The sequence below is a fragment of the Schistocerca nitens genome, chromosome 1 (assembly GCF_023898315.1).
Source record: "Schistocerca nitens isolate TAMUIC-IGC-003100 chromosome 1, iqSchNite1.1, whole genome shotgun sequence".
Lineage (NCBI taxonomy): Eukaryota > Metazoa > Arthropoda > Insecta > Orthoptera > Acrididae > Schistocerca > Schistocerca nitens.
Window position 1 is genome coordinate 1,057,255,801 of NC_064614.1, and position 26,760 is coordinate 1,057,282,560.

The 26,760-nt window shown below is 44.2% G+C and overlaps 1 protein-coding gene across 1 annotated transcript in view; it reads right to left on the reverse strand.

The window, feature by feature from the left end:
- Window positions 1-10,809: 10,809 nt before the first annotated feature.
- LOC126225576 (luciferin 4-monooxygenase-like) overlaps window positions 10,810-26,760 on the reverse strand; it is a 40,793-nt gene continuing 24,842 nt past the window's right edge. Inside the window, exon 4 of the mRNA XM_049942213.1 lies at window positions 10,810-10,949. Within this exon, the coding sequence (XP_049798170.1) occupies window positions 10,810-10,949 (140 nt within the window). The remainder of the gene's footprint in view (window positions 10,950-26,760) is intronic.

The window sequence follows — 26,760 nt, forward strand, 5'->3', positions numbered from 1 at the left end:
TGGAGAGTGATGTTTGCTTAGTTCATCTCGCGGCCTCTGCTTGCGGCCAAACCACGGAGTCCTCAAGCCGAGCTGGTAGTAGTTACGAGAGTAAACATTATAGCTATATAGAGTATTGTCAGGCAGGAGACAGAACGGCCCATCAGTGTGCATGATACCGTAACAACGTATCTTCATGACGATGTTGTGTTGCTAGTACTTTCAACGATCACTTTCAAAATGCAGCAGAACAGGAATAAATGGCTCGTTTGAAGCAGTAAGAGAATACATTAAAAATGTAAGTCCACAAACATTTAAGCAACTGTAAGTAGTGTCAATGTCATTCACTGACATTAACAGAATTATAAAAACTCTGAAAAAAACGAAATGTCATAGTAATGGTGTTGACGAAATTTATATAAAATTCTCAAAAGTTATTCCAACCAAATACGTAATGTCGTTCGTGATATACGGAATCCATCACTGGCAAGAAATTTACCAGACTAAAACATGCAGTTAATGAATCTCCCCGTGAGAAACGTGTCAAGAAAGAATTAAGTAATTATTGCCCAGTTTCTTCACTTACATCTTTTTCCAGAATTTTCGTAAAATTAATTTACTCAATACTAGCGTCACATTTATGAAGAAGCAATTTACTTAGCGTATCTCTCATCAAATTCACTCATCTAATAATATAAGCCTTAACTAATTGTTATAACAACAAAATGTAATCATAACAATAAAACGTAGCCAGATGGCATGTTTGCGATATTTCCAATGTTTTTGGCTTTGTGGACATGGAGTGGTTTTACTACATTCGTGGTACGGTCAATAGATGAAACTGCATTGAATGCGGGTATTACAAACAAGTTCACATGAAGTCAATAGGTGTCGCTATTTTCCTGTCCTGTATCCATGTGTATCATCGATGAATACCAGAGATTTTATTTCATCTCTGGTCCTTGGGAACAATTTAGATATGGTGCAGTCAGCATAATCACAATTATCGCTTTTATTGCAAATGACTCAGGCCTAGTAGAGGCTATGTACAACTAGCGACAAATGTGACAATATTCACCAATTGGGATATTGTGCCAAGGCTCTTTGAATGTCAGTAGACTGTGTTTCCTAAAATCGATTTCTAACTAACACCATCGTCTAAGATAACCACGTGACGGAAACAAACACAAACACATACACACACACAGATGTCAACAAATATTCGAGCGAAATAAAATTGTATTATTTCTCGAAGTATGTAATATTTCATACACTTTACAAACACAGTGAGTTTTCAAATTAATATTTCCACATCTAAATTTTCTGTATTTGGTATTAAAACACTGGCAAATTGTTTGTTGGCACAATAACAACCGCCATAACCCATTACTTACAACCTGCCTCCGTGGCCGAGGACGCCGGCACAGTAGTTCAGCGTGTTCGGTCAGAAGGATGGCTGCCCTCCGTAGTAAAAAAAAAAAAAAACTGGGTAATACCTCACGCTTGTGTGGCGGCTTTCGACCCGGGAATCCTGCTGGTTCAAAAATTTTTCAATACCAGTATTTGGCTGGCAGTGGGGGAAGAGGTAGTGGTGTAAAGTTCCTGAGCACTAGACTTTTCCCCAGTGTCCTGGATTAAAAACCGAACCTCTCTGCAGTGTCTCATGAAATGAAGGATTCTGACACTGTTGATGGTGATACTTTTGGCTGTTGGGGAGTTAAGCCGGCCGGAGTGGCCGTGCGGTTCTAGGCGCTACAGTCTGGAGCCGAGCAGCCGCTCCGGTCGCAGGTTCGAATCCTGCCTCGGGCATGGATGTGTGATGTCCTTAGGTTAGTTACGTTTAATTAGTTCTAAGTTCTAGGCGACTGATGACCTCAGAAGTTAAGTCGCATAGTGCTCAGAGCCAATTGAATTTTTTTTTTTTTTTTTTTTTTTTTTTTTTTTTTTTTTTTTTTTTTTGTTGGGTAGCTAAACTTGGCGACCCCTTCGCTGCCATTCGTGAGTGAATAGGCTTTGTGCCACCACATGGTTCTGCCCTCTCCCTTCTCTCACCATCAACATCATACAACACAAATATTGCACACACAATACACACATGTATTCGTAGTATTTTAGATATTGTAATAGAGCATGTCGCAAATAAATAAACAAAGAAACCTATAACTGTAATTAGTAATTAAATCGTCGATTATATTTTCCTGTTTTTTAACAGGCATTATCCGCTTTCCCATTAAAATGGTGCTTGAGAGCTGTCTATTTTCTTGTGTGCTTGCCTGCTTAGCTTATTATTTTAGCTAACACAAATTTTGTGTAGTTATAAGCCTGGTCAGGTTATTTCTACGGTATCGAACACTTAGACCTAATTTCTAATGTCAAAGGTTATTTTTAACTACACTCCTGGAAATTGAAATAAGAACACCGTGAATTCATTGTCCCAGGAAGGGGAAACTTTATTGACACATTCCTGGGGTCAGATACATCACATGATCACACTGACACAACCACAGGCACATAGACACAGGCAACAGAGCATGCACAATGTCGGCACTAGTACAGTGTATATCCACCTTTCGCAGCAATGCAGGCTGCTATTCTCCCATGGAGACGATCGTAGAGATGCTGGATGTAGTCCTGTGGAACGGCTTGCCATGCCATTTCCACCTGGCGCCTCAGTTGGACCAGCGTTCGTGCTGGACGTGCAGACCGCGTGAGACGACGCTTCATCCAGTCCCAAACATGCTCAATGGGGGACAGATCCGGAGATCTTGCTGGCCAGGGTAGTTGACTTACACCTTCTAGAGCACGTTGGGTGGCACGGGATACATGCGGACGTGCATTGTCCTGTTGGAACAGCAAGTTCCCTTGCCGGTCTAGGAATGGTAGAACGATGGGTTCGATGACGGTTTGGATGTACCGTGCACTATTCAGTGTCCCCTCGACGATCACCAGTGGTGTACGGCCAGTGTAGGAGATCGCTCCCCACACCATGATGCCGGGTGTTGGCCCCCTGTGCCTCGGTCGTATGCAGTCCTGATTGTGGCGCTCACCTGCACGGCGCCAAACACGCATACGACCATCATTGTCACCAAGACAGAAGCGACTCTCATCGCTGAAGACGACACGTCTCCATTCGTCCCTCCATTCACGCCTGTCGCGACACCACTGGAGGCGGGCTGCACGATGTTGGGGCGTGAGCGGAAGACGGCCTAACGGTGTGCGGGACCGTAGCCCAGCTTCATGGAGACGGTTGCGAATGGTCCTCGCCGATACCCCAGGAGCAACAGTGTCCCTAATTTGCTGGGAAGTGGCGGTGCGGTCCCCTACGGCACTGCGTAGAATCCTACGGTCTTGGCGTGCATCCGTGCTTCGCTGCGGTCCGGTCCCAGGTCGACGGGCACGTGCACCTTCCGCCGACCACTGGCGACAACATCGATGTACTGTGGAGACCTTACGCCCCACGTGTTGAGCAATTCGGCGGTACGTCCACCCGGCCTCCCGCATGCCCACTATACGCCCTCGCTCAAAGTCCGTCAACTGCACATACGGTTCACGTCCACGCTGTCGCGGCATGCAACCAGTGTTAAAGACTGCGATGGAGCTCCGTATGCCACGGCAAACTGGCTGACACTGACGGCGGCGGTGCACAAATGCTGCGCAGCTAGCGCCATTCGACAGCCAACACCGCGGTTCCTGGTGTGTCCGCTGTGCCGTGCGTGTGATCATTGCTTGTACAGCCCTCTCGCAGTTTCCGGAGCAAGTATGGTGGGTCTGACACACCGGTGTCAATGTGTTCTTTTTTCCATTTCCAGGAGTGTATTTAGGAATCGAAATATGATTGGAGTACTTCCTTTCCAGCTGACAGTTACCTTTTACCCACTAATTTGACTGATACGTGTGCATGCGGAAAATAATATTGTGACACTTGATGTAAACATTGCAATTTTTTTGTACTGGTGAGTATCCTTCCTGACATTTTAGACTTGTAAGGAAAATATAACACTTGACAAACATAATAGGTGCGGTAAATAATAGTACTGGGGCTTCGTTTACTCTTAAAACAAAGTATAGTACTCATATTGAACCATGAACGTCACCATCTGTTGGCGATCACAAGCTTAAAGCAGCAGCTGATTCTGTTTAGAGTTTTTGAGGTTTTTTGGAGTAGTATTTAAAATAAAACTCAACTTGCAGACTTGATAACAATATTGAGTCATTAAACAAGAATCACAGTTGCTAAAAGCAATTACTTTGAGATTTTGTTGTGTGTTACGCTGTAGCACGCCTATCGTACTTTGAGCGTACTACCAGTGCAGCCATTTGTTGATGAAGACTACCAGCACGACCGTAAAGACGGCGTTCATTTTTCTTTCATGTTTTCAAAGATTTGTGGAATAGTCTTTAAAGTAAAACTCATGTTCGACAGCTGCGTAGATCTAATATGTTAATTACATTAGAGAAGCAGACATTGATTTTTAACTGTTTATGTTATACGCTCGATCTGATAACATATAGATTTCAGTGAAATTTACCGATGCACCTGGTGAGCCAATCTGCAAACAATTTTTTGAAGTCGGTAATGAAAGGAGAGAAGACAATACTTTCGTCATCGTGTGCAATTAACATATGTTTTTAGTATTTTTAAATGTGTAATGTATTTTGACAAAAGATACACGTCGTTCGGATACATATGAACACAGCCCAGTTGGGTTACATTGCAACTGCCTATTTCATTATAATGGTGGCTAAAACACTAGACTCTGACGAGAGGAGATGTGTGTAACACATTTTTAAGTGAATCATTCTGCTCGTGTAGGTACTTTTGAGCACATCCCAGTCGAAGTTACATTGCGACTGGCTCTTTCATTTTAATGGTGACTAAAACACTATGCTCCGATTTGAAAATGGAGAGGCCTGTAATTTTTCTTTTTTAAAATATTCACATCATTCAAATACTTTTTAGTGCAGTGCACGTGAAGCTACATTGTAATTGTTCTTCCATTTTAATGTTGACTAAAATACTAGACTGACTAATGGAGAAAAGAGACAGATGCATCAAGCTGTGTGTGACTGCGTGAGTATGTGTGTGTGCTTATGTAGTATCTTTGCTATTTTACGTGAATTTATCTTTCTACACATAATTTTAGTATTATGCTGTGATTGGCTGGAGAGGGGAGACGGCGGGGGAAAGGAGGTATGGTTTGTTTTTCTTTAAATTTTCGTCCTAGTACAATAGGGTTAGTTCAGCAGTGTTATTTATCACTGGTTGTTTCAATTTAATGAAACACTCTAATTGGCTGGAGAAAGTGAGGGAGTGTAGTTCTTTTTTTTTTTCAGTAACACAGTTGGACTAGATCCATCATATGCGATTTTGATAGTTTTAGTTTAATATTACGCCGTGATCAGCTGGAGAGACATGGGGAAGGGCAGTGGGTGGGAGGGAGAGTGGAGAGGCTGAGGGCAGAGTGGGGAGGGAGGGAACTTGGCTTGTGATCTCATAGGTAAGTTGACCCATGGAGAAGTCAGTAGCCTGAGTCATGTGACGTAAAATAGTGGGCCAGAAAATACACTGCAAACGAAACGGCCTGGAGTTCACACAGCCAAAGTACATTTATTACATACAATTGACGGAGGATACTGAATAACTTCAAAGAAATGTACTTCGTTTTATATTACCACGAAATAGGAGAGAGGGTGTCGTGGATATGATACGTGAGTTGATGTGGCGATCGTGAAAACACAGGCGTCCTAATTTGCAGGGAGATCTTTTCAAGAACTCTGTCACCAACTTTCTCCCCTGAAAGCTAGATATGAAGAAATGATCATCGTAGTACCTATGGTAAGAGAAATCACGATTTAAGTATCCGCTATTACTGCACGCTGTTCGAGAGTGGAACGTTAGAGAAATAGTTTGAATCGATGAACACTCTGGGAAACACTGAAGTGTAAATGTGAGAGCAGTCATGTAGATGTAGATGTGGAAGTGCGTGGAAGCCTGTTCCAGTGGGCTAATGGTCGTCCCTCGAGGCAGTAATTTGTGGAGAAACTTATTGAAAGACAAGCTCACAGTCCTAAAACGTTCTGACTTATTTCGCTATTAATGCAATGTCGGACCAATCACTGTCATAGGAACGACTGTCCATGACAGAGATTTCTATAAATGTCGACGTTAAGCCATTGCATGACCTTGCCTCATACCGATCACCAGCTCAAAACGCCAGCATGTCTGATACTTGAACAAACCCCACTTACCGGTTAAACGTACTGTAAATCCTTGAGTAGGTAGTCTTTCCTTTCTGCCTGCCTTCACACCAGTTAGGTTCCTATGGTACTATGTCTTAACGTTGCGCCGTCTGGGCAACAAATCGTTCACAGAAAAAGTACAGTGTAGTGTGCAAACAGCTCTAGCATACCCGTCATGACCCGTCACAAAGCACTTAATACCGATGCTTTTGTGAAATGATAATGTTTATTATTTTTTTTCCTTCACAATTTCGGTAACATAAAATGATTACTAAAGATGGGGCTTAGTCGTGCTGCATCCAGCAATAGTTAACATACCGTTAGAATGGGTCGACGGGTAAAGTGAAAGGTGTATTCAACGATTATAATATGTTCATCAGATTATAGACGATCTGGAAGGTACATACAGTTTAAACAATATTAACACAAAAGATGGGAGAAAGTATCAAACCAATCAAAAGAGTAATGACGTGGAAGGGAAGAAGTCATAATTCGTTTCCGTTTTTCTTAGCAATATTAGCATGCTGCACACCGGAAATAGATTTTAACTACATTAAACACATAATGCACTTATTTACAGACCTACACAAGGAATTCCTTTGAATAAAGTTACCACAAAAAGATTTATGTTTGGGTAAATCACATATATTTACCAAGCACATTACGCATCACATGGCATTAGAAAACTGACATATACCCCCATGAACCCCCTCCCTCTCTACACACACACACACACACACACACACACACACACACACACACACACACACACACACACAGACTGCTACGGTCGCAGGTTCGAATCCTGCCTCAGCCATGGGTGTGTGTGATGTCCTTAGGTTAGTTAGGTTTAAGTAGTTCTAGGTTCTAGGGGACTGATGACCACAGAAGTCCCATAGTGCTCAGAGCCATTTGAACCATTTTTTGAATACACACACACACACACACACATATATATATATATATATATATATATATATATATATATATATATATATATATATACGGTCTAGGATGTCCCAAATAACTTCTAGACCACTTTTAGCACCCGACCCCTGCTAGCGTGGGAAACATCTGACCAACTTTCACACAATAACCTAGATAACGGCAAAGTAGCAAACATTTCGTCCATAAGATAATCTAAAGGAGATCGAAACGTGAAATAATAAAGCCTATTAAATTCCCTTCAACGTTGACAGACTGAAATTCGGAATGTTGTTCGACATCATTCGGTTGATCTGCTAACTGTTAGAACTAATATATGAAGGGCTCGGAGAGATATAGTCATAAGCCACAACTTTCACGAAATTGAGTTTTTCATGTTGCGGCATTCTTAACAATGTCTTCTTCGCAATATGTTCAAAACTTTCCGTGTTACTGCAACAGATGGCAGGCTATGACGGAGTGCAGTTCTATGCTGTGCCATATGGTGGTAGTTTCAGAAGATACAGAGTCACAAGCCACGGCAAAATGGCAGGTTGGTCAGGAACGTCTGAAGTGTCTTTGGGTCTTCAACGCATATTTGACACAGACAGTAGTGGAAATGAAGAGCTTTACCCTTTGGATCCTGACAGGGATGAATCTTGGCATCCATCGACCAGCAGTTGCAGCTCAGATGATGTTTCGGGAAGTATACAAAACGGTTTATTTCTGGTGATTAATTTCCTGTGGCTTGTGACTTTGTTTCTCTCAACATTGCCAACGCATTTGACATCCATCCTGTGTGTTAATGATGAAACTTGATGGGCACATTTATATTACTGCTTAATGGTGCAATACTGTAGTTTCAAAGACAAAAGATGTGTAAAAAATATATTCTCATTAATGTGATTTTAGCGAAATTTAATGTTTTGTGTGGCTTGTGACTATATCTCACGCAAATTCTTAGACTATTTTGCTCTTCATATTATAGCTTGAAATAAGTAGAATAAATGAAGAATCACCCGAAAAACCAAAGCCATCACGGAAAAAAAAGCGAAATATTGATCAGTGGAAGAAAAATAAAGCAAAACGTCGATGAAATGCTGATCAGCAGTATAAGTCTTTAAAAACCCACAAGGCTGTTCAGGCTGCTACTATAGGAAGTCCCTGTTCCTGTTTAAATAAATGCTTCACAAAACTGCTTGGAGAGGAAGAAAACATTTTTCATTCATTTTGGGTCATAGGAAACTTTAATGCCCAGAATACTAACCTGATTAACTGTATGAAAATGGAACCGAAAATGCGGAGGTTTGTTCACTATTTAAATACAAATGGTTTAATATTTTGTATATTTATTTCATTTTGTTATATTTGTCATAATTTCTTTCAAAGCTATCCAAAAGAGATTTCCAAGAAAATATCATCCAGGGATGTTACATTTTCTTATAATGTGAGGGTATGCGGAATAGAAGTCATGATCTGCAAGGAAGCTTTCCTAAGGGTTCATGGCTTACAGATACATGCACGAAGAGTGAGGAAATTGCAACATCAAATTAAGCTGGAATTTGCAGTGCCAAAAGAAGATGGAAGAGGTTTGTTTGTTACTCTGTGCTATAAGTTAGGGATGTACTCAAACTGAGTACTATACAAATATTTCTATTAGGAATTGGATATAAGCTCATCTTTTTTTCTTTCAGGAAAATATGGAAACTACCCATATAAATTTCAAGACGAAGCTGTACAAAGTGTTAGAGAATTTCTCAACGCCATACCGAAATATAACAGTCATTACAGTAGGCAACAGAACCCCAATAAAGTGTATTTGGATTGTGATCTCATAATTGCTTGCTTATACTCAGAATACTGCAAGGAAAAGCAGGTTCCTGCAGTATCTGAAAGTAAATTCAGAGAAATTTTCGCATCTGAATTTAACATAGGGTTCAAACTACCAGAAAGTGACACCTGTTCAAAATGTGATGGATTTCTAATTGCAATAAATAGCCCAGAATTATGTGCAGAAGAAGTCACAGAAAAGAAACAGCAATATGAACTGCATCTCAAAAAGGCTGACCGAGGACAAAATATGATTGCGTCTTTAACTGCTCTGGCTAAAGCAAATTCGAAAGAGCATCATGTGATAGCACATAAACTAACAGTTGGCCCAGCATTTTACTAGAGGAAAATATGGACATCCAACTATGGTATCCACGACTGTGGATCAAATAAGGGTTATATGTTTCTGTGGAGCGAGAAAGATGGAGGACGGGGTTCAGACGAGGTTGGGAGCTGCTTATTGAAGTACTTGGAGATAACTAATCCTCAGACAAAACATCTCCACATAATCACAGACAACTGCAAGGGTCAGGCAAAGAATTGGACTATTATTGCTTTGGAAAGGTCCCTTGTTGCTACCAAAAGATTTGATTCTGTCCAGCATTACTTCCCTGTGGTAGGTCACACCATGCTACCTTGCGATCGTGATTTTGGTCTCATTGAACGGTATGCAAGAAACAGACGTCCAATAGCGTACACTCCAAATGAATGGACAGAAATAATAAAATCTGCGAGTCCAAAATATTTCATTGTAACTAAAATGGAAAGGGAAGATTTCAGAAGTTTGGAAAGCCTGAAGACATTGATCTCAGAACGTACAGAATCCACGTCTGGAGATCCCCACTATTTCAGTGAAGCTACTCAATTTAAATTTGAGTCTGAAGATCCCTTCAAGCTCAGTGTAAAGCACTCTTATTCAGACATAGGAGCTTTCATGTCAGTGGATATTCGTGTCAAAAAGAAAGGAAGGCTAGTTGAACCAAATCTATATCAGCTGCCAATAAAGTACAGAAAGCCACTACCAATTAACCAGAAAGAAATTGATGATGTACTATCTCTTATGCCATACATACCTGCAGCAAATCAAGATTTCTTTCGGTCATGTACTGGAAATAACGTGTACAATGATGAGGTAGAGGCACTTCTTTGATGTAACTGTATCAATGAAAAAGTAATTTATACATCTCAGATACCTGATATGTATATATTAATGTGTAAAAATTATATATTCTGCTTGGTGTGTAAGAGTAGTTAAAATAAATCCTTACAAATTCATACTTCATGTTTTAAACAATTTTTTGGGAGATATAGTCATAAGCCACCTTTGACTACATCTTAATTAGAATCATTCTAAAATTAATATTTTATAGCATGCAGAGAGTTGACTATTTAACAACATGCTTCGCAAGTATTAAGCAATTGTTTTCAGTAGAAATAAGGTTTCTATTTTGTATTAAACATTTTCAGACCTCCGTGGAACTTTAAACTCGCTGTATCTCAAAACTAGTTCGATGTGGCTTATGACTACATCTCTCCGACCCCCTCATATGTTATTAAATACTGTATTTTGCACACTTTTTCCGTGCTGGAGAACTACATTTGACAGCTTGTCTCGTGATTGATATTAATTCATTTTGACTGAGCTCTTATTAAAGTAAAGCTCGTTCAATTTATTACAGAAGTAATACTACACCAGTTAACAAAGATGCACATGAGATACCAAGTGAGTTATTATGTAGACCAAAGCCGTACGGAAGATGCTGCGCGTAATACTCGTTGCCATGTGAGACTGCAGTGAAGCGCAGAAGACGTCAGTTGCTATTCCTGAGAGTGTACTTAGGCCCTTCCTTTGATCCTCTCCAGGAGAGAGTGCCGCAGTTGCCCCCTGCTGACCTTTCCAGTGGCCATGCGAGGGATGGAGTCTACTAGGAAGACACCCCCATGTAGCAGCTTCTCCTCGCTGCCCCGGGCTTTCTCTGAAATGCAACACATGCCGCGTCTTCATTTCTCTGCAGTGAGAACTGTGGGTTATGTAGACAACAGTGGTGTAGCACATAAGGTGTTCCCTCTTAATGATAGGTATAACAACACACCAGATGTGGGGGTAACTTGCAGTAATGTTAGATGATAATAATAATGGTAAAACCCACACCATGATATGTAAAAATAGTGACTAATGTTTTATTATAACTTTAAATTTCACCAACGTAGTTCTCAGGGGATGACTTATATCTACATGACAACATCTCTGAAAAATGCGTTACAGAAGTAGCTTTGAACACACTAAGCTGTTGCAGATAATTTTCTGCGAGAGTCAAGCGTAGTGCCTGTGAATAGCTTTGTAACAGCCATTAGAGCATCGTAGAAACACAATGCTATGTAACAGTTTGTCAAAAACAATCAATAGAGATAGATGAGATGCTGATGTAAATGTACACATCAGAAGTTGTTGGCAGTGATAAATGTTTCCACTATACGTTCAGACTTCATCGTGAGAAACGTTATGATGAAGCACCACCATTGGTCCGGATGTCAACAACCGTTTTACACGAACAAGTGTGACGTTAATAAAGGTTTGCATGAGTGAAATGTTTTTCTTAATTTGTACCTCTCCTCCCTCCCCGCCCGCCCGCGCGCGCGCACACACACACACACACACACACACACACACAAACAAAGCGAATGGAAAAACGTATGGGATCTGTTTTTTCACAAGATCCATCTTCACATGGGGTTCAACTTGGTGTTGTAAGTTTGACGTCAGTTAGGATAAGACAGCCAATAATCACAGAGCACTGTTTTCTGCATATCGTTTCAACGGACATCCAAATAAGTGTGCTGTCAACGCTTAAATTGTTTCCAAGTGTTGTCTTCGGCGACACCTTCCAAAAATGTTAGAAACGTTGCCAACATTGCATTTTTCGTTAGCATACGTAGTCAGTGTAACCTGTCAGGACTGCAAGTAAGGCTCTTGGTGCAACGTATGTCGATCACTCAAAACTACACAGGTGTGAGCAGAAATTTGGAAGCACCATAAACATAACATATTACCATGTTTAATATGGTGTAGGAAATCTGCTGCCATTCGAAACAGCTTCCAGTCGTGTCGGAATAGACAAATACGGGTCCTGTATGTTTTCGAAGAAAATCTTATATCATTAATTCTGTATAATAGTGGCAAGTTCAGGTAACGATAACCCAGGTAAATAGCGGTCTAGCACCGTTCTCTGCAAAGTAGACCACGAAGGCTCAATAACATTCAGATCTGGTGATGGTGGTGCCCGCAAGAGATGCAACAATTTATCTTGTGCACACAAATCCAGGCCTGGATGCTCCTAGCTGTGTGATGCGGGGCACTGTAGTGTTGTAACACAGCATGACCATTAGGGAACCAACACTGTAGCATCTGCCAAAATCGACAATATTTCACTCTTGTGACGTAAACTCGACCAGAAGATGGAAACACTGTGAAACAAGAAACATCAGATGAAATGACATTTTTGCATAATTGCTTCATAGACCAGGTTTTAAGCCTTCGGTATCAAGTTATCTTGTTACTGGTATTTTCGTCAATGATGACTGGTTTTGGAACTCCAACACGCCCTCAGTTCCCTGATTACGGAGCTCCCTACGTCTTGTTTCGGTGTGACAGTGTTCGAGAGTGCGGGCATTCGCTTGTGCGATGGCTTTTGCAGTTGCCCTCGTATTTCTCGTTACAATCCTCTTTAATAACGGTCAGTCACGACCACTGAACCTACACTTTCGTTCGCGTTGTGACTTAGAGGTTGATGCTTTTCCGTTTTCCCTGCAGGCGGTATAAATGGTCGATGTGGCGCCTCTAGAAACACCAAACAATTCGACTACCCTACTTACGGAAGGACCCAGCGACGATCACCAATAATTTGCCCACTTTAGAAGGCACTGAGCTCCGAGGTAATGCATTCACGACTACTCAGAATATTTTTATGACTACGAGTGATACATTCAACGCGTCGAGGACATTGCATAGGTGCCGTTTGCGGTCAAATACAAAGGCGCAGCCTGCAAGCTTGGATAGCATCGGTAGTTCCGTTCATGCGTTTCTTTCTCATGGTGTCGCATATTTTTGTCCAACCCCTATACATTACACATGTCTAACGTACCAAGCCGTGGTAGGTGAAAATCACCACCAGAAGCGTGGATGGTAAATCGAAAGGGTTGCAAAGAAACGACGGGTCCCCTTACAGACAGATGTATCGGTTTGCTACGGAGCGACCTCCCTTGCGACCGGAATACAAATTGAACAAATCACAGGCCAGCGCTTAGTTGTGGATGTACTCTTTCCTGCAGAAAGCGTAGCTGGCTTCATTTCAAATAGACAAAGAGAGCCTATGTTCCAGAATGTCACCTAGGGAGATTTTTTTCCCTTATTCAACATACAGCTGATAGAAAATTAATACTGAAGGTCTGAGTAAGGTCGATGAAGCTGCCGGCTCATAACTAGATAACGCAACCAAAGCTGTGCGAATATGTCTGCAGAGGAAGGGTTCGAAAAGACAGTTGTTGCTGGGACCTCGAGAACTGCAGATGCATAGAGGCAACATCAGATTTGAGTGACGTTCCACACTGCCTAGATGTGTCTCTTCCAATACTTTAGTCGTACAGCGTTGTGGCTTCCTCTTAACTTTCAATTTGTTGTTTAGTTAATTTTCAAAGAGGAAATTAGTAGAAGCTGAGACTTCTGATTTTCCACCGCTAGTCAATGGTTTAATTGTGTTAAAATATTAGCCTAATAGTTAACTTACGCATCTTGTATGATTAGAAAGGGAGTTTTACGTGTGATACGCTGAAGTAGCTGTAAATGGATCATGCTCATAGCAATAAAAATCCCATTTACATTACTTTCATGAATTTATTTCAGGATGACAATGTGCAACTAATATATACAGAGTGTTAAATGTATCCGTTGTGCACAGGGCACAGAGATGACAGTTTGGGTTGGGACTGACGCCACACCGCTTTTTTTGTTTTAATTTTGTCCTTCATTACACATACGCAACAGACATTCGCTCCATATGTACCATTTCGGCTCTTACGGAATTTGTGAAGAGAGTTCATCAAAATGCTACTGATAATAAAACACACACACACACACACACACACACACACACACACACACACACACACACACAGCCGGCCGGTGTGGCCGAGCGGTTCTAGGCGCTTCATCTGGAGCCGCGCGACCGCTACGGTCGCAGGTTCGAATCCTGCCTCGGGCACGGATGTTTGTGATGTCCTTAGGTTAGTTAGGTTTAAGTAGTTCTAAGTTCTAGGCGACTGATGACCTCAGATGTTAAGTCCCATAGTGCTCAGAGCCATTGGAACACACACACAAAATGTTTGATACTTCACTTGTTAGCGTAGTCATTTCTAAGAATATGAGGTTCCTTATGTGATTGTGCGCGATTCAACAGCAAAGGTTTTTAGTTGAGCAGCTGTGTACACTGTATTTGTTATTAAATCCCAGAACCTTATAGATGGCCGTTATGAGTAATGAAGTGTAGCAAGTCAACGACTCGTAGCGCCCCACAGGGCGGCGCTGCAGTAACTGTCTTCGCTGCCGTACCGTCTATGGGGACGCAGCACTCCTGTTGTACTGTGGCTGGTGCCCTCTGAATGCTCGAAGTCTGAGAGCATTCCCTGTGCTGGCAGTTAAGTGACAGTTCCCTTAAAATGGTAGATTTTAGCTAATGTACGAAGGTCGTAGCGCCACTGTGAGCCAAGTAGTGTAAGCCCAGCCGAGCCAACAAAATGGTTCAAATAGGTCTAATCACTATGGGACTTAACATCTGAGGTCATCAGTCCCCTCCGAGCCAACAGAGTGCCGTGCTAACGACTGTCTCTTGAGATGCACAGATAGCCGAAAAAACATAGTAGGTATTAGAAGGCTGCGCTTTCAAATAGCATTTACAGTCAATATTCTCACAAAATACTTCTTACTTTTATGTAATTAAAGCTTAAAAATCGTTGGCTATAAAGATTCAGTCACGTGATCGAAAACGCTCTGTTATTGGCTGAAGCTCTGATCACGTTACCGACTAGGAGTAAGACGAAGTTACACGTGTGTTACATGTGTGTTAGCGGAAGTTACAAGGATTTTACATACTTTTTCGGCATACGGTTTATCTATTTAGTGATGGAAAACGCAGTTAAACTTTCACGTGACAATAGATAGGAAGGTTGTAAACGCTGATAGTGGAATCCTTGTGAAAGTTGATCCGTTTATGCTCCATTTGTTTAGAGCGGCGATATGTGCAACGGTGGAAATTCTCTTCCCTGCTCCCTGGAACATCATTAAACTCGCTCGAAACTATGGAATGAGAGAACTTTTGCAAATGGTTTCGTATATTGTAACTAGATTGTCGACTACCAGTCATGAGCTAGGAGCCAAAGTACAAAAAAGTTATTCTTGCCAAATCTTAGTGCTGAAACGCAAGAAATTCAGTAGACACACACATCCTAGCAGGCGCTTTCTGCCATAATGGATAGTGTATCTACCAGCGTTGCAAGACGTCACATGTTCGACTCCAGGAACTGTCATTTACTATTAAAAATTTCACACGAAATACAAAAATAGCCTTAGCAAGACTGATTGTAGCGGTATTTTCGATGGTAGGATGTGTCATATATAGCTTCACATTAATCTTAATCTATGAAATGGACAACAGAGGATAAATACATGCCGGCCGGAGTGGAAGAGCGGTTCTAGGCGCTACAGTCTGGAACGGCGCGACCGCTACAGTCGCGGGTTCGAATCCTGAATTGGGCTTGGATGTGTGTGATGTCCTTAGGTTAGTTATATGTAAGTAGTTCTAAGATCTAGAAGACTGATGACCTCAGCAGTTAAGTCCCATAGTGCTCAGAACCATTTGATAAATACATTTACTACCCGAACAAACAATTCGCAATTTTGGAAAGCATTGCTAGTAGTGTAGATACCGTCATACGCCCACAGTATAACGAAGTTTAGGACGTTGAGGTTTTTTGTACGGAGAGAAACAAAGCGAGCACAGCACGCACATAACACCAACATAAGGGCTGTGATGTTCGTGAGTGTCAACTAACGTCAGTGTCTGAAGCAGACTTACTCCATCTTTATGTAAGATAACGAAACTTTAAAAGTTTAAACAATAAGGACCCTAGCTGGACAGTACGAAGATAAAAAGAACTTAGTTCCTCATAAAGTAAAACCTGTGTGGTCACATTAACTACAAAATATCTTTTTGAACGTGACGTGTGTGAACATCAATTGCAATCGTAAGTGCAAGTTATCAACAAGGAATACACAGCAATAATTTGTTTCTCATCGGTGTGGTGAAGTGTTGTACTTCTGAATATGAGAGGATTGTCGAGTCGCTTGACAAATAAAATTACGAGCGTGATATTGGATATAACGACAATTTTCACTGAGATTTTTCTTTCGCTGAATGGCACTGTCCTTCCTTGTAACAGAGGGAAAGCATATCTCTAACGTAAACATATTTTTAATTAACTTAGTGAACGTGCATGGAAGCGGTAGTAATTTGCCGGTAGAGTGCAACCACATTTTGCGAATATTCTCATACTCCGTAACATTCAAAAACAACTTTTCAGCTGTTTTTATATACTGGGTGGAGAAAAATTGTCTCACGAAATTTTAACCCTGGATAGCTGATGCCAGTAGCAACCAAAATTACTGATGCTTTGTAGGTCGACAACGCGCTCTGTTTGGCCGTGAGATTGCCCTGTTGCCGTTCGTCGGTTGACGGGCAGCGTTATGGTTGTCGGTTCACACATACACTCCTGGAAATGGAAAAAAGAACACATTGACACCGGTGTGTCAGACCCACCATACTTGCTCCGGACACTGCGAGAGGGCTGTACAAGCAATGATCACACGCACGGCACAGCGGACACACCAGGACCCGCGGTGTTGGCCGTCGAATGGCGCTAGCTGCGCAGCATTTGTGCACCGCCGCCGTCAGTGTCAGCCAGTTTGCCGTGGCATACGGAGCTCCATCGCAGTCTTTAACACTGGTAGCATGCCGCGACAGCGTGGACGTGAACCGTATGTGCAGTTGACGGACTTTGAGCGAGGGCGTATAGTGGGCATGCGGGAGGCCGGGTGGACGTACCGCCGAATTGCTCAACACGTGGGGCGTGAGGTCTCCACAGTACATCGATGTTGTCGCCAGTGGTCGGCGGAAGGTGCACGTGCCCGTCGACCTGGGACCGGACCGCAGCGACGCACGGATGCACGCCAAGACCGTAGGATCCTACGCAGTGCCGTAGGGGACCGCACCGCCACTTCCCAGCAAATTAGGGACACTGTTGCTCCTGGGGTATCGGCGAGGACCATTCGCAACCGTCTCCATGAAGCTGGGCTACGGTCCCGCACACCGTTAGGCCGTCTTCCGCTCACGCCCCAACATCGTGCAGCCTGCCTCCAGTGGTGTCGCGACAGGCGTGAATGGAGGGACGAATGGAGGAGACGTGTCGTCTTCAGCGATGAGAGTCGCTTCTGCCTTGGTGCCAATGATGGTCGTATGCGTGTTTGGCGCCGTGCAGGTGAGCGCCACAATCAGGACTGCATACGACCGAGGCACAGGGGGCCAACACCCGGCATCATGGTGTGGGGAGCGATCTCCTACACTGGCCGTACACCACTGGTGATCGTCGAGGGGACACTGAATAGTGCACGGTACATCCAAACCGTCATCGAACCCATCGTTCTACCATTCCTAGACCGGCAAGGGAACTTGCTGTTCCAACAGGACAATGCACGTCCGCATGTATCCCGTGCCACCCAACGTGCTCTAGAAGGTGTAAGTCAACTACCCTGGCCAGCAAGATCTCCGGATCTGTCCCCCATTGAGCATGTTTGGGACTGGATGAAGCGTTGTCTCACGCGGTCTGCACGTCCAGCACGAACGCTGGTCCAACTGAGGCGCCAGGTGGAAATGGCATGGCAAGCCGTTCCACAGGACTACATCCAGCATCTCTACGATCGTCTCCATGGGAGAATAGCAGCCTGCATTGCTGCGAAAGGTGGATATACACTGTACTAGTGCCGACATTGTGCATGCTCTGTTGCCTGTGTCTATGTGCCTGTGGTTGTGTCAGTGTGATCATGTGATGTATCTGACCCCAGGAATGTGTCAATAAAGTTTCCCCTTCCTGGGACAATGAATTCACGGTGTTCTTATTTCAATTTCCAGGAGTGTACAAACGTCCCTCACCCCATCGCCGTCCAAACGTGATACGTGCAAGTGTCGAAAAGGTCTTCCTGTTTGTCTCCACCTCACGTCAGAGGCATTCACACATAAGCTTCGCTTCGGAGCACACACACACGTGACCTGCGATTTAGTCATACAGTAAGCATGGCGGCACAGTATTCGTTTGAAGAACGAGATATGGTTTTTGTTTATGGACTAGCTGACGGTAATGTGCATGAAGCTCGACGTTTGTACGAGGAACGGTACCCAGCAAGACGCCACACACACCGGCAAATGTTTACAGCAGTTCACCGACGACTTGGCGAACCAGGCTCGTTAGCGGGATATCATGGTGAGGGGTGATGCTGGTTGACCTCAACACGTCGGTGTGGGGAAGCAGCCTACTCACGCCTTATAAAATTCTCATCAGTCTTTCCATTGTGTGCCAGCCTAGTCCGCTGTAACTAGCTCTGACGTCATAAATGTTGCGCAATACTTTAAAAATCAAGTAAATAACCTGAAACGTTTCTAGCATGTCAGGAATAATACTAAATCAATATGTGTTGAATATCAGTTCGATAACTTTAACCATTTTCAAAATTTGGACGTTTTTCTGTAAAAATCATTGGCGCAACAGAAAAGAGCTAGAGACTTAAAATTTATATTTAGATTCCTTTTTCATAATAATTTAATAGAAACAGTACTTTGGATCTCACAAATGAAAATTTTAGTTGAAATTCATGATTTTCTGGTTTTTGCCTTAAAAATTAAGGAAGCAAGATAGATAAAGTAGGCTAATAAATAAGGCTAGGATGTTTATATTTAAGTAGAAGGGAGATCCGCTATAATCATAAAGATGTGAGTAGTTTCAATTGAATAACTATAAAACTATAGCGATAGCGTATCTCCAAAGGGCAAGTTCAGAGCTCGTGTACTGCGTGTAGTGTAATTAAATTAATTCTCTCGCCCAAAATAATTGACTTAGCCACGTCAGACTTTTATTATGATTACTTACCTGTGTGCTGAATGCACATTTAAATTGAGAGCTTCATCGGCCATCAGCAAAAGAAGTTATGATTTATTCAGTAACTTAAAGTGGTGCATTACTAGCCCAGCGGCTAGTTGGGAGAGCCGATTTGATCAGGTGCTCCCTTAGCCGTCCGCACCGCGGCTTTATATATAAGAACGCTGCGCGAGAGAAGAAGGCCCCAGTTCTCTCCAGACGCTGAATAGCACACCATCTGTGTCGGGACTCGCCTCGCGTCGCGTCGCGTCGGTATCATTGCTAATAACAGCCTCGGGTGCCGTAATAAGTTACTCGGGATACGCGTAACCATGAAATCATTTTCAAGTGAAGTGTTAATTCTGGGATGACTTTAATGATCTATATTCAGTTTGCGTATGTCGTATTTTCACGTGCCGCCGCGGGACAGACATTCTACCATTATTTAGCGTGGCGTTTGATGAACATTATCATCGAATTATGGCGAGCATTCATTTAAACATTTAATTTGGACAGTTATAGTTGCATCAGTGCATTAGACTCTGAACTGCTCTGGTAGTTGGATTGTGTTGTGTGTTTTTTTTTTTTTTTTTTTTTTCATCCGTGACTTTCAGAATATAGCGAAAGTTTTTACACGATCGTTTTTGATTATGAATCCCAGACAATTTCCTAATTCCTCAGAGCTTTAAGCTGTAGCTGTAAGTGTATTTCTCAGATGAAGTGGGCACTAGGAATTCTAATTACAGGCTTCATGTTTTGCTAATCACTTTCTGGTTGCCAATATTGTAGTTAGAGAGCCAGTGTTGAGAACGGAAAAAGACAGCATAAATAATAGGAACATTTTTATAACAATTAATTCCACCCGCCGCCCCACATATGGTTAATCGGTCGGGAAATGCATTCTTTACTACATTGCATTCTACAACATTTTATACAACAAATAACAATTAATTCCACCCGCCGCCCCACAACGGGATGCTGCATTTGAAGAGACTGTTCTTGAGCGCTTCGAGGAAGCACCTACGACAAGCGGGTCACTCATAGGTTAGTCTGGGAGGTTTTGAGGGATGACGGCCATCTTCCATTTAGTTTCCAGCCTGTTCAAGATCTAAATCCTGTGGCGGACTATGAACACCGGCTAGAGTTTTGCCGGTGGTTTCTACGGCGTGTTGCACGAGATCCCGACTTCCCCGCCATTGTGTTGTTTACCGACGAGTGCAAAAAAATGTTCAAATGTGTGTGAAATCTTATGGGACTCAAGTGCTAAGGTCATCAGTCCCTAAGCTTACACACTACTTAACCTAAATTATCCTACGGACAAACACAGAGACACCCATGCCCGAGGGTGAACTCGAACCTCCGCCGGGACCAGCCGCAAAGTCAATGACTGCAGCGTCCAAACCGCTCGGCTAATCCCGCGCGGCCCGACGAGTGCACCTTCCATCGGGATCGCCCTTACAACACTCGTAACGTTCATTACTGGGCAAGCGGAAATCCTCACGTCACGTATGTCCATGGACACCAGGAACGATTTTTGCTCAACATTTCGGTAGGCATTGTGGGTGACCATCTGATTGGGCCGGTCCGTCTACCTCCTCGACTTACCAGGGTAAATTACCTAAGTTTTTGCCAGAAACTCTACCCAGCCTGCTGGAAGATATTCCACTAGACATACTTCTGTGCAAGTGGTTGCAGCATGTTGGGGCGCCGGCACATAACAGTCGTGCTGTGTGCTGATATTTAAATGAACTTCTCGACGGCCGGGTAATTGGCAGGAATGCTCGTAGGACATGACCCCCGCGATCACCAGAGCTCACGCCACCGGACTCTTTCCTGTGGGGATTGTTCCACGTCCTAGTTCACCCACTCGGATGAGAACCACCTAGAACCGACGAGAAATTAACGGATCGCATTCAGCATGCCACCAATCACATCAGGGCAATGCCAGGAATCTTTGAAACAGTTCGACGAAACACCGTTCGACGTTACCATGCTTTTGTCGCGTCAGAGGGTCACCAGTTCGAGCATCTGCTTTAGGTTAACAATACCCTAGTTACAAAAAAGGCCCTTTTCAGGGCCGACATAATTAGTAAGAGACTAACAGTTGTTGACGGGTTTGCTACCGGTACGCCTTATCATGAAACTACAATGGATGTGTCCGGCCCACGGTGGATTCTCCCCCAGAGTGAAAGGCTGGTGCACTACCACCGAGCGAGCGGGCCGCCTTCGATACATCGCGATCTGCGGCAGGCAAAGCATTCGCGGTCTTGCGTTGTCCAGAGCATCCGGCCACAGGGCAATCCCGCAGCCAATCGGAGCGCGTGGCGCCAAGTTTCCGTAGTTTACAAATTGTGCGGTATCTACCTACACAACATTAGTAATTTTGATTCCTACTGGCATCAGCTATCCAGAGTTAAAATTCGTAACACAGTTTTTCTCCACCCTGTATGTATTTGTACAATGTGATACTACACAACATTTGTAAACCATTTTCCGAAACATATATTCGAAAGCAAGACGTCATTGAACTAACATAAGGCAGTAGGAGCAGCGAGCTAGACAATGACGTTACAGGCATCACATGACTCGAATGGAGCGTTTTAGGCGGTCTTCAAATTACTGATTTTCTTTTTCGTTTCTGAGGAAAAAAGCATGTTAGGAGCCTACAATGAAATAATAATTTAAGACAGTTTTCAGAAAGCAGCTAAATACCCTATTGCCGTGCGCCAAAGGTTGTTTGTAGGCACTGTTACAACACTGGCGATTGTTTAGTTTGTTGAATTTTGTTTGTTCCTCCTTTGGTTAGTGGTGAGACAACTGTCGCCAAATGCTGTATTGTGCACGCACAGTTCTTGTCTTCGTTTATCATTGTAACTAACAACTATGAAGGACAGAACTAATCGATGTCACAACATTTATTACAAACAGTGCGAATACAATTCTAACTTTTCTGAATGGTGTCCAAGCAAAAGTCACTCGGTCACAAAGATCTAAACTAAACAGTTAGCTTGTCCCAGATTCCAAGTGCATTCGAGATATGCTAGCTTGTACGATATCGTCCAGTATGTAAACACACTGTAACGTAGCAGATTATTACGGAATAACATTTATTGCAGTAAGATACGCAGGCTTGGAGCCGTTGGCTGAAAGGAGGCTGCAGAATTGTGTCTTAGCTATGACTCATTACACAGCTATCGCTACGAGACAGCGTGAGAACGGACTACTGTGTCGTCTAGTACGAACGTATATACATACTCCCTACGAATGTAAATAAACCATAGTAAATATTATCCAATTCCTTTCAAACTTGGTATACTAGTTTTTTGTTATTCAGTAGATCTCATCCAAATTTCGACTTTTTCTAAAAAATGGCTCTAAGCACTATAGGACGTAACATCTGAGGTCATCAGTCCCCTAGACTTAAACCTAACTAACCTAAGGACATCAAACACATCCATTCCCGAGGCAGGATTCGAACCTGCGACCGTAGCAGCAGCGCGGTTTCGGACTGAAGCGCCTAGAACAGTTCGGTCACAGCGGCCGGCTTCGGCTTTTTATCTGTTATAGTTTCGGAGACTGAAAAAATTACTTAAGCCATAAAACCGACAATCAGTTCACAAAAGTTTGTTAGGAATAATAACAGTTGGTCTTTTGTTATCATTTGAAATCATTACCAGAATTTTCAGGATATAACATAACTTAATTGGATTTTTTCTTTTCAGAAACTTTAGTTACTTTGCATTTTTTAGTATAAAATTAATGAAATGTTAATATTTGGTTATCATGTTGTGTGAATAAGCTGGAATGAATGAGAGTGTGTATGTGGGACATACATCAAAATTCAATATTGTTTTCTGTAAAACTTGTCGAAATTGGACCGTGGGAAAGGTGTATTGTACCCACGTTGCTGATGACGTATGTCGAGGTGTGCGTACTTTTATAAAAGAGCAGCCAGAATATCAGTTGAAAGTGTAATCGGTTTCTAAATTAATTTCAAGATTATTTTTTCATTTCGATCTTTTTTATTAAACATTATATTAATATCTCCATTTTGGAATGACGTAAATAACTTTCTGAAGAGTGATTGGCTTAGGCAAGTTTTGCCGCAAGAATGATATAAAAGGATCCTTCTGATTGGTCAGTCAGACTGATCAGCCAATCAGAATTAAGAGGTTGCCACATACAGAAAGTTAGATATGCAGAGAGTGGAGTAGCATCGAGATAGTCGCTCGCTAGCTATCGGATGTATAAGGTCATGTTAGATGTCACGGTGCGCATTATGTGTAAAATGAAGGAATATTGAGTTCCTCGCATTTTGTACGAATCATGACTAAAGCTGTTGCAGTTATGCACATTTTGATGAAACGGGACATTTCTGGATTGATTTGTTGGAAAGTTATGAGTTTGTGAAATTTCGGCCTTCAGTGAAAAATTCACGTGGCATTTTCTGCGTTCATTATGGAACACTTGGCGAACACTTCTATTATAGAAAACCACTGATAAGACCGAATGTGAAACTCACTTATAGTAGAGGATCAGTGATTGCTAGTTAGTGTGTTCCACCGGGTCAGACTGGAAATCGATTTCTGGCTGCTTTTCCGTGTGAAATTAGTTGGTTTGTCTTTGAACTGAGAATGATATAGTAGTATCTCACTAAATGTGGACTTGATAGCCATTCCCAATTGTTGCCTAAACAATAAAAAGCCTTGTCTTGGAATTTTCGGACACTTATTAAAATCAAAGTACATTATACCACCGCCCGAAATATTGGAAAAAATTAACTTGCAGGAACTGTTTCGCAGCTAGAGTTACGCGGCCTCTGGATGGTAGGTATTAGGCCTGTTTTCTTCAACGCTGTTTTTTCGCTGTCTAGTAAGTACGTACAATTGCAGAGTGAAGGGACGTAGAACGGAAGCCGTACTGAGGTAGGTGGACATTTAATAAGAGAAGTACGAGGTACGAACCGACCCCGCCCCACCGCACCTCGCAGACCACTGCAGAACTCCAAGTGACTCTCGTAGTCAACTTGCATAGTACTCGTAGACAACTAACTGTAACTGGGCAGTGCGACCCCCAAAATACGCTGTGAGAGGAAGGATTCTATCAGGCTCTAGTTCAGTGCACGTGACTGACGTCCCACAGTACTTCGGTCACGTTGGTGCCCTTTGGCAAAGTTGGTGTCCCCCGCGGGTCTGACGAGAACTATAATGTGGCTATACTGCTTACGTCTGCTGAGGAGGCAACCCCGCAGACAGGGCCATACTGCGGGAGGTCGCTTCGCTTACTCGGCCGTTGAGATCTCGTGAAGAGGTTTTCTGTGCTGTGGGCGCCGCGGAGAGCAAATTGTCGTGCGTTGTTTTCACAACGCGTGCAAATTGTCGTGTTCCGCGCCTCGCAGCATGGGAAAGAAGGGTGCGCAGAGGAAACCTGCCGCTACGAAGGGGCCTTCGGTTGTGCAACTCACTGAATCTGCCGACCGTGCAAGGAACTCCCGAGAAGACGAGTCGCGGCCTGTCCCCCTTTTGTACGTCAAGTGCAAAGGCGGGTGGACAGCGCTGTTCGACACCATGACGAATTGCGCTCGGAACGAGGTGGTCTACGAGTCTGTCGATACAGACTCGCTGATCTGCGTTCGAGCCGCAAACGTGGCCGACCACAGGGCGATCAAGGTCGCAGTGGCCGACCACATCGTCGACGCGCCGCCGGCGCGTGAGAAGGCACCTTCCGTAGGAAGGATGAAGACGACTAAGGCACTCCTCAGGGGGTTACCTTGGTGCTGTGATGAGGCAGCGGTCCGGGAAGGGCTGCTGCGAGCCGGGTTTGGTAATGCAGCCGCAAGGTCGCATAACCGGACCAACAGGAAGAGGGCGCCGCTCTATGCCGTGACCGTGCAAACGGTCGACGGCGGGAGCGACATCTTCGACTTGCGGAAGTTGCTGGGCTTCCCGGTTACGACGGAGGCTCTCCCGACCGCCATGGACCCTCAGCCCCAGTGCTTCAGTTGCCAGGGCGAGGGCCATGTTGCGAAGTATTGCCGCAACTCGGCGCGGTGCGTCAAGTGCACAAGGTGAGCACGACAGCCGCGCCTGCGACAGCGGCAGCAACGCTCTGCTGACTTGTGTCCGGTGTGGCGGCCCGCACGTCGCCAGTTGGCGCGGTTGTGCGGCTTTCTCAAGCCGCAACCGTGCCGGGGACGGCGAAGCGGCCGCGGCCGCACCGACGCAGCAGCAGAAGCGAAGACGACGTCGGAAACGGCGTAGGGCGCAGAACAGCCCGGCGCAGCTGAGGGACGGCGCAGCAGCAGATCCACCTGCCAGGGGCAGGGACGGCCGCTCGGAAACGGGCAGCCAGGACGCAGCTCGCTCTCCCGTGAAGAGATATGACCTCGAACTCGGCACCGCCGTGAAGGAGGCCACAGCAGCCCTCAAAGCCGTCATAGCGGCGGAGAGGGCTGCCTTCGCAGCCGCCGTGGCTGCAGAGAAGGAAGAGGCCTTGAGGCAACTGCGCGCAGTCTTCGCCCAAGGCCTCAGCGCAGTCGTACCTGCGAACACTCCTGCGACCTCGCAGAAGAACGTTCGCGCGCCTATCCCAGCGGTTGCCCCAGCAGCACCGCAGGTGAGAGGCGCAAAGAAGACAACCGCCGCCCCAGCGGAACCGGTGGCAACGCCGACTGCTGCGGGACCGGGCCCCGCAAGGGATCGAGAAGCCAAAAGGGCGGTCTTCATCGCACAAGTGCGAGCGAACGGTAATACCTTTTCCTCCGACGCTGAATTGGCGCAGCTCTCTGAACAAGCGGAGCTCATGGAAGATACATTACGGAAGGGCTGCGGCGTCCAGTAGAGGAGGACGCTGAACGGTAGCCGACCGCCGCCGTTATGCACCAGCCTGATGAAGCTGCACCAAGTCACTGACGACAAGGCGCAGCAGAGGGCCTAACAGCAACGCATGCGTTGCCGCGCCGACCTCTTATGTTACAGGGAGGAAGCCACTGCGGCCGGCCCAGGAGACTACAAGCGAGCCCAGCCGCAGCACCCAGACTGACCCAGCTAACGAACACGCAGCACATAGGTAACGATGCACGATACCTCACGCTAACCCTACCTCACCTTGCATGCTCTGTCGCAGCTAGCAAGCCGCCACTGCCCTTACTACCCGTCCTACTGTCGCAGAGGTTTTTTTTCCCTTGGCGCTGGCCTTGGCACTTTTTTTCGTCTGCTCTTACAACCGCTACCCTTCAATCGTTTTCGACCACTTCTATCTCCTGATGGACCATGTTAATGAGTAATCTTACCCAGACGCATGGATAACATCACAGCCCGCATCCTGTGACGCCTGATTCAAAAACTAACATGTTTACGGAGGTGACAGTAGAACTTTTGGTTTGGTCACCACGTTGGTGTGGGCGTGGAGGGGCCCCATCCTTATTTGCGCAACTTGCATACAGCAGACGCAATCTCATAACATCTTAGTCTTGAGTGTTTAAAGAATTTCTTCCTGGTTGTTGGTAGTTGCCTGGATTGTATACACTTTTGCCTCCTAGAATGATGTAAA